At 39.6% G+C, this 9,604-nt stretch overlaps 1 protein-coding gene across 1 annotated transcript in view; it reads left to right on the top strand.

The window, feature by feature from the left end:
- Klhl14 (kelch like family member 14) overlaps nucleotides 1-8,524 on the top strand; it is a 103,514-nt gene extending 94,990 nt beyond the window's left edge. Inside the window, exons 5-8 of the mRNA XM_026783556.1 lie at nucleotides 1,163-1,353; nucleotides 1,433-1,591; nucleotides 4,924-5,081; nucleotides 7,415-8,524. Coding sequence (XP_026639357.1) covers nucleotides 1,163-1,353; nucleotides 1,433-1,591; nucleotides 4,924-5,081; nucleotides 7,415-7,555 — 649 coding nt within the window. The 3' untranslated portion in view covers nucleotides 7,556-8,524. The remainder of the gene's footprint in view (nucleotides 1-1,162; nucleotides 1,354-1,432; nucleotides 1,592-4,923; nucleotides 5,082-7,414) is intronic.
- The last annotated feature ends 1,080 nt before the right edge of the window (nucleotides 8,525-9,604 follow it).

Below are 9,604 nucleotides of genomic sequence, written 5' to 3'. Positions count from 1 at the left end.
TCATAGCAGCATTGTTTGTAATAGCCAGAACCTGGAAACAACCTAGATGCCCTTCAATGGAAGAATGGATGATGAAAGTATGGAATATATACATATTAGAGTATTAGCAGTAAAAAAAACAAGGACTTCTTGAACTTAGCATCAATTTTTATAGAGTCTACTAATTAATCCAGTCTAAGTTGTGTCCTTCAGGGCCTTGACACTTAGCAATGATACTGATTCTGTACTGGATATGTGTGCCATCCTGGTCATCATAGGCCTGTCCATCATAACTCTGAATGTCTTACACCTCTGAGCCTTTCATCTTTCTTACTTCTCACCTCTGACTAGCTATGTCTTCCATCTTCTTCCAGTAACACAGTTTCTATTTCACTTCTTTTCATTTCTTCTCCTGAAAGTATAAATCTAGTTTCTCAATATCACCTTCCTAAGTCACAGCCTACCTCACAATTGGTCACCTGTCCTTCCAATGAATTTCATACACTTTGCCTTTGAAAGTCTAGTGGGCAAACACTGTCTGCAGCCTTTCTTGAACAGAGAACCAGAATCATTCAGAAGCCTTTTTAGATAACAAAAGCTCCCTGGATGAAACTCCTGTAATCGCTGGTAGAAGAGTCAAATATATATATGTTAAAAATCAAATATATAGAAAGACTATACAAAGTTCACAAAAGTTATTCTATTTGCAGTTGTACTAGGAGGGGAAAAATGATAATTGAAGAGAAATTTTGATGATGCAGTTTTCTAATAAATTGGGAACAATGACCCTTGAAGGACCATAAAGAAAGTGAATGTCAAGATAATTTATTATTGTTACATTATCTACCTCATTTTTCACTGTGTCTTACTGAACTATGATATCCTTAGAAAGCACCAAATATCCCGAGCATTAATGAACATTTTAGCAGTGCATCAAAAGCAAGGAGAGAAGACCAGACACAAAGCACTAGTTGCTGTCTCCTTTCTTAGTATTTCAACACCAAAGGTGCTAACCGGGTGGGAAATGACTAGGATTGCTGCGTAGGTTCTTGGATTTAGAAGGCAGATCAGTAACGGTCAAAGATTTGCAGCCCTCCCCCCTTTCACGGGCTGACTGAGTATCCCTTACCCGTTGTAAAAGTGATGTCCCATAGATTTACTGAGAGCTGTTCCTTCATTACAGAAGAGCCAGTTTCTACGCATGCCGCTTGGACAAGCATTTATATGTGATTGGTGGGAGGAATGAAACCGGCTACCTGTCCAGCGTGGAGTGCTACAACCTGGACACCAACGAGTGGCGCTATGTGTCCTCTTTGCCTCAGCCTCTGGCAGCCCATGCAGGAGCAGTGCACAATGGGAAAATATATATTTCAGGCAAGCCATTTCTCTAGTTTTCTTTACAAAGCCATCGTGCAAGGCACTTCCTTGACTCCGATGTGTCTGTCTTTCACAGGGGGTGTGCACAACGGAGAGTATGTGCCATGGTTGTATTGTTATGACCCTGTCATGGATGTCTGGGCCCGCAAACAAGACATGAACACAAAACGCGCCATCCACACTTTGGCTGTGATGAATGATCGCTTATACGCAATTGGAGGGAATCATTTGAAAGGTGTTTTCTTGTTTGTTTGTTTGTTTGTTTGTTTGTTGGGGTTTTGTTTGATTCTGTTCCTATTCCAGTAACATTTGCATCACACACTCTTTGCTTCATGATTTCTTGTTAGATCATCATAGCTAACTATGTAAAAGCCATGTTGACCAATTACAATCTACTGTGTGCAAATTAACAGTACCCTGGAGCGAGCATTTATTGTGTTTTAATTCTGCAGATAGGATTATGTTTAAGTTACCATACGCACTAAAGAAATGAATAATGATGTCTAAGGGGAAGAAACGAGGCCATTAATATCTGAAAAAGCACAATTTGTCGTAACAGGGAAACCAGTGAAATAAATTATTCCTTATCTCCAAAGTTGTAGTAATGAATTGTCCTCCAGAAAATTGTTTTTTGCTGCAATCATAAAGAACTGTTCTCACAGGTTCAGAGAGCTAATGTATGGATTTTTTTCCTTAAAGCAAAAATGTGGTATCTAAATTTAGAATTATTTCTTTTAAGTATTGAATATCAAATGATCTTTAATTCTCTAATTGAATTCCTTTTTTATATAATTTGAGGCATTTTAAAATCTGTTCTTAGCTGCTTTCCTTCTCTGGATACGTTTATAACTGAGACCTTTCCTGATTGATGTGACCTTAGAATCATGCGGGTGTGTAGGACACTGCCTTTGGTGGGAAACAGATTCATGGTACTGAGCTTTGCCGCACCTACTTTGGGCCTCAGTTTCTTCAACTCAAAAACTAAGAAACTGCTCTAAATTGAACTCTAAAATCTCCGCCAGCTCCTGAGTGTGACAGAAGCAGGCATACCTGGGGTATCAATAGTAAAATCAGTGTGCTCACTTATCTGACTGTAATATATGAATCCAAAAGTAGGTTAGACATGGAAAGTTTTTCTAATCTGTATTTACACATAAATTTAATACAAATCGCACAGGCTAACGTTTATATCTATATTTCAAATTCACATTCAGCCAAAAAGATGATGCCCTAATGTGTGCCTCCTGCTCCTCTCCGTGCCCCTCGCCCCCACAATAGCAAAGGACTCTGTCTTCAACTGCACATGGTTCTTTTCTTTTTGCTCCTTTCAATTTCAATGCCCCTTTTATTTCCTCACCTCAGTGTTCTCGACTAATTTTGTGGCTCTCATTTCATCCTCATAAGACTTTATCTATGTCTTAATGACTCTTATGTTCCAGATTATATTTGGACAGGAAGATTGCACACTAACAGTCTAAGTAAGAGAAAGTGTGACTGTGCACACATGAGCATGGACAGACATGCATCAGAAGCATGTGACTGTGCACACAGAAGCATGGACAGACACGCATCAGAAGCAGGGGGCCGAGGCTGTAGTTCAGATGGTCGTGTTTGCCTAGCATTCATAAGGCCCTGGGTTCAAGGCTAGCGTCTCAGAAAATGGGCATGGGGTTCGATTAACACCTATAATCTCAGCACTGAGTAGGCAGAGGCAGAGGAATCAGAAGTTTAGGATCATCCTTAACTATACACCAAATTTGAGGCCAGTCTGGTCTACATGAGACCTGCCTCATTCATATATATTCATATATATGTGTTTATTATATTATTTAAATATAAATAACAATTATATACATAGTTCCAGGAGTCATAAAGACAAAAGAAGGTTATGGTTTGAGTCCTGCTTTGAAATAAACGAAATGCTGTGTCATCCTGCTCAGGACATACACTACAACATATCTGTAAAGGAGGGGTTCTGACCGGTCACTTTGTGAGACTTGTACTCAGCATCTATAGTACGTATGGAAGGAAGGACAGAGAAGGCACACGTTCCCCTGGCATAGACTTAGAACTGCAGAATCTGGAATCCTTCCATGTGCTCATTTTAACCAGGGGGAGAAATGGCAGTGGGCACATTGCTCTACTGTAGCACACCAATCTGCATCACTGTGTATAAGCAGCTAGTGGCCTGAAACAACCTGGCTGCCTTCTCAGGGAGGAAAATTACTCCTTGGAACTTGTCTTCCTAACTATGACTGAAGAATCTGGATATTAGTTAATGTATGCCTATCATGAGTTAATGTATGTCTATTAGCTAGAAAACAGCCATAGCATGCATTTAAGTAAACAAAATATCATTTGAACACCCCCCTCTTTCTTCTATGTAGCCCAGGCTGGCCTTGAAACCATGATTCTCCACCCCCATCTCAGTTTCATGAGTGATGAGTTACAGTCATGTGCTCCCCCTTTCTACCTCTCAGATTTTTTTCACAGTTGGGTTTGTAACAAGGTCACCAAGAACAATGTAGGTTCTAGACTCTTCTGAAGGAGCCCTGCCTTTAGTTCAGGGATTAAAAAGCCTTGGTGCAACCTTCACTGTCACCTAGCAGATCCTGTCTCAAAAGACAAAGTGGGTAGGAACTGAAGAATGATATCTGAGGTTAACCTCTAGTCAACACAGACTCTCTCTCTTTCTGTCTGTCTGTCTGTCTGTCTGTCTGTCTGTCTGTCTTTCTCTCTCTCTCACACACACACACATTTTCTCTCTCTCACACACACACTCACATACATACACACACATATGCAAACATACATATACACATATGCACACTCTCACACACACAAACATACATACACACACATACTCATGTACACACACTCACACATACACACATTCATACATACTCATACACACACACACACACACACACACAGGAAAACAGAGAGGCAGCAGAGAGGAAGAAGACTCTCAGAGCTTAGAGCCCCAACTCCAAACCTTGATCCTTGAAAAAGTCTCTGCTCATCATTGAAGTTGTTTATATGTACTCAGATTCTAGGAAAGGCTTAAGACCCAGAACAGTGAATTTTAGTTGACTGAACCATTTTGAGAGAGTTAAATATTCAAGAAAAGCAATATGTTTCAGCCTATAGATGTCTGAGTTCTGATGCCCATTCCTCTGCATGCAGATGCCATCTTCAAAACAAAACAGGCATGGGTGCTTGTAAAGCTAGTTGTGCTGACCATTGTTGTTTTAAATCTTTCAAAACAATGTATAATAAATCATTTTAATAGGATCTACCCCCATGCAATCAACCTTGTGATACCTACTAAGCATTCTTGATTGAGTTAATCCCAAACACCCAAAGTCTGTTGGAGTCTTTGGGGTTTTTTGTTTGTTTGTTTTCATTTTTAGAAGTTTCTGACATGTCTCCCAATTTCACTAATAAAATTATGCATTTGTGTCTTCACAGACACAATAGTTGACTTCTTAGCTCCAGCCCTCCTTGTTTTAAAAGGACTGTGGGAGTCATTCTTTTTCTCCATGCTTGCCTTTTCCTGTCACCTAGGTTTCTCCCACCTTGACGTCATGCTTGTGGAGTGCTATGACCCAAAAGGCGACCAGTGGAACATTCTCCAGACCCCCATCCTGGAGGGTCGCAGCGGCCCCGGCTGTGCGGTGCTTGATGACAGTATTTATCTGGTGGGGGGCTACAGCTGGAGTATGGTACGTGTCCGTGTATCTCTCCTCCTCCTGTGTGTGCTCACTTCTGCTGGTTCCCTCCAGCTGTGCTATCACCCTGCCCATTCCCTTTAGGAATATCAGGTTTGTGTGCAGGCGGCACAGCTCTGTAAGCAGGAAGACAGACTGGTAGGGTGCAGTAGGAATGACTTGCTAATCCATCCACTGGCCCACAACAGGTCTTCCATGTCCAGCTTACTCTTATACCCATGTGTTTGTAATTCTGCTTTCCAACTCCAAGTCAAAATGAAATTATTTTTCAAATATCCTGTAGACATTCAATAAAACAATCTGAAAAGCTTCTGACCAGAAGGAGCAAAACATGGAAATTAATTCTTCAATGTCTGTTAATTCTATTTAGAGCATGAATTTGCTTTTCATTCCCTCTTCCATCATGAAAATTTCCAAACATAAGCAAAAATTAAAATGATGGGCGACCTTTCTTTCCCCATCATCAGTGCCACAATCCATCAATAGACCCTTTTAAGTTTAAATGAAAAAATTGAAGCAAATCCTAAATGTCATATTTCTAAAGATCTCAGTATTTATCTTTCAAAAAAGTTATTCCTTTATGTAAAAAGTTATTTTTTATACTATCATTTTATCACACCCAAAAACTGCATGTCCAATCTAAACTCAAATTTTCCCTATTGGTTTACAAAAAAAAAAAAAGTTGTATTTTTCAAATCAAAACATTCCTATTAAGACCCAGCAAATCTCACACATATTTGTTGTGTCCTGTGGACCCCTCTCGTCTAGAACATTTCCTCTGCTCCACTTTGTGTTCCCTGGCTTGTTGACAAATCACTTCATTGTTAATCAGAATACCCTACATTGTGGGACTAACAAGTTCCTTGTGTTGTCATTTAGAACAGTTCCTCAGACTAGTCAGGAGTTGATTAGGGTCAAGCTTTTCATTTATTCACATTTTTGTTTTGGGTTTATGCTATTTTTGTCCAAAAAAAAGAAAGAAAAAAAGAGCTCAGTATTGCAAAGTAGAGTAGGGGTTTAGATTATGTCACATCAGGAGAGCCTAGGAGCCAGTTTCATTATTCTCACAATGGATGACTGTTTCTGTATTACCTTATTGATCTATGCTAGCTTTATAAGATCAACTTGGAGTTTTAATAACTTCTTTATTTATTTTGTATCCAACAGGCTTATGATACAAAGTTTTGAGGAACTTTTAAAAATTAATTCTATAATTAATTATTAATATGATTATATATAATTATGTTAATAATTATATATTAATATAATTATAGAAGGCAACTATGAGTTGATGCATACACTTAGACTTTCCCACGTGTGCCTGTTCTGGAGGCAATTGTTGACTCCAAGAGTAGAGATGCATTCGAGCAGACCTTAAGAATATACATTCAGAAAACACCAAGAGTTTTGTTGGGGTTTTTAATTTGTTTCCTATGATTTAATTAGGCAAGGAAAATTTCACTCAAGCATTAGCCTTAAAGTTGACAAAGGCACCAAAATTAAAGTCATTGTCCATTTGCTGTGTGGCCTCTTGAAAATAAATGAGTCAACATGCGGAGATGTTTTCAGCCTATTTTAAAATGCTTTGCTATCTTGGCTCACATTCTCCACAGTAAAAAAATAAAAACAAAGAAATGAAGGCACAGTCTAACATTGATTTACTTCCACCATTTAAATAATAATGTGTGTCTTTTTTTTTCTTTAATTCAAACCTACTGGAAAATTCCCATTTTTGGAGCCAATGATTAGATGTGATGATTGAACACTAAAGATGTTCTAGGTATTTGTTTGAGTTTGATCACTACCTGTCACTAGGTAGATAGCTTAGTCAGTAAAGTCCCATTTTGTCTGCATAAAGACCACAGCTTAATCTCCAAAACCCTCATAAAAACAAAAACTCTTGATGTGACTTGTGATTTTAGTTTAAGCATTGGGAAGATAGTCAAAGCAGACACCAACCTACTTGACAAGTTCCAAACTCAGGAGAGATCCTGTCTTGAAAAATGGATACTTGAGCGAAGCAACACCAGAGTTTGTCTCTGTCCTCCGCAAACACATGTTCACTTGTACACACATACATGCTCCTGATCACATGCACGCACACACACACACACACACACACACACACACACACACACACAGCTACACAATTTTGAAATTTCAGTTTCAAATATTTCCTTGGAACACAACAGCTTAAAACCCATTGAGATCACTTGAAGTCCTTTAGGCTGAGCAGAGAGTTGGTCTTCCCAGTGAAGCTGTGAAGAATGACTTGGTTGTTTCTGCTCTAGTGCCTCCCCTAAGTACTCCCTGCTCTGCCGTTCCAGGGTGCCTACAAGTCGTCTACGATCTGCTACTGTCCAGAAAAGGGAACCTGGACTGAACTCGAAGGCGATGTGGCTGAACCTCTGGCAGGCCCAGCCTGTGCAACAGTCATCTTACCAGCCTGTGTACCCTACAACAAATAACAGCAGGAAATCCTGGCACAATGCCACATCTAGGATGCAGTGGCAGGTGACGCTGATGTCCTGCAGGAACCATGCCATTCCAATGGTACAACTGCCAAAAGACACCTTTGCTTTCTGAATTACAAGTCACTACGGGAGAAAGAGACCTGTTCTAGAACAGATGTGGTCTGCAACTCAACTTGTGGCAGGGACAGCCTCTTCTATATCAGACTGGTTTTAATATGTCCCCTCTACACAAACTCACGTGGAGCTAAACTTGCAAAGAGAAAGAAACCACAGAAGACTGGCCCCAGAGATCTAAGATCCGTATCGTGCATTGTGTCCTAACTGCATGTGATAGGCCTTGACATTTGGAGGATATTTTGTACATGAATGATTCAAAATCTGACCCACCAGAATGCTTACCCTGCATTCCAGACATTGCCACTTGATTCTGTACTTGTAACGCTTGGCTTCCTCACCAACTCCATAGGTAACACAGCAACCGAGAACCCCAGAAGACGGAATATGGGCATTTTTGTTTCTACACAATCATAGTTTGCATTCCTTACAGCTCCTTAGGAGATCAAGGAAAACTCAGCTGTTGGTCTCGTTGGCAATTGTTCTCTGCCAGAGTCTTAATTTCATGACTTTTATTGTCCTTGAAAATGAAAACAAAGCACATTCAGTTGTTCTTCAGCTCCCAGAATCTTGTGATTCCTCACTTTTTACAGCGCTTTATGTAGTGAACATAAGGACAATTTGTCTCAAAAGATAAGACCAACAAACTTCATCACAGAATATTTCAGAAATTCTGTCGCATAACAAGTTGTCCCAAATTTAATCCTTAATAAAAGCTGACAAATCACTTTCAGGAATTCAGGCATACAAGAAAAACTTTCTCTTGAGAAAGATCCCAATTTTATTTCTGAATCTTAAAACACATGACCTTCAGCTGAAGAGATTGCTCAGTGGTTCAGAGCACTTACTTCCCAGGCGGAGGACCTGGGTTTGGTTCCTAGCACCTACATGGCGGCTTACAACCATCTGTAACTCCAGTTCCAGAGCAGCATCGCACCAGGTATGCATGCAGCACACATACATACTTATAAACAAAACACTTGTACATGTGAAATAAAAATAAATGAATATTTTAAAATAATTATTAAAATAAACCTTGCAAACTCACAGTACCTGACAGTACATTTCCTTACCTTTGGCTGGCTTCAGACACTCAGCTCTCATTATTCCTCCGTTCGTCAGCAGAGATGCCTGCACTGGGTTCAGTGAGAATTGATGCTTGTCTTTAGGAACTCAGAAAGATCAAGAGAGCATGACGCGGTCTCTTTGTGGCCAATCAGAGAAGCAAAACTAGCAGAAACATGAATTTGACTTTCAAGCTCATCTGAGTTTGAGCAACAACTGGCACTGACAAGTGACTAAATATTTTTTTTTAATCACAAAGAAGTGTTGGACCCCTTCAACAAATGTGATGTTTAAAATACCAGGTAAAGGAAGCCACAGATGAGAACAAATGCCCTCATGGTAGCTTTCATGAGCACCTCACCATGGCTGGGCACGCCAGAATCCAACAATGTTTCTACAGAAAAGTGCAATCTTCGTTGTTTTTGTATTTATTTGTATGTTCAGATCCAAAGGATCCGTTGTAAAAATATATATGTGAATATATATATACATAACCAGTGCAATCAGCGTTCATTTTTTTCCTTGAAAACATATGAGTACATAAGGAAAGACAGAAAGAGCGTGGGCAACCCCCACCAGCATCCCGAAGAGCACGTGCCCTTTCAGAAAGTGTATTCTCAACCATCGTTGTTTCTTCCCGACGTCGTTTCTACGAGGGTTTCAGCTTTCCTTAGGTTTGTTCTTCACTTTTTTTTCACTAGCCAATTTAAATAAAGGCATTTATGAAAACTCTACATAACACTTTCTGTATTTCAGAGAGATACAAACTTCCAGAAGTGAAAAGTGAATAAAGTCACAAAGAATGTAAATTTTGTACAGCACTAGAATGTAAATCACGCTTGCTTGGAAGGGGAAAATTTAAAT

Source organism: Microtus ochrogaster, chromosome 18 (genome assembly GCF_000317375.1).
Source record: "Microtus ochrogaster isolate Prairie Vole_2 chromosome 18, MicOch1.0, whole genome shotgun sequence".
In the NCBI taxonomy this organism is placed as follows: Eukaryota; Metazoa; Chordata; class Mammalia; order Rodentia; family Cricetidae; genus Microtus; species Microtus ochrogaster.
Note: the sequence above shows the minus strand (reverse complement) of the source record. Positions and strands in the feature narration are given on the sequence as shown.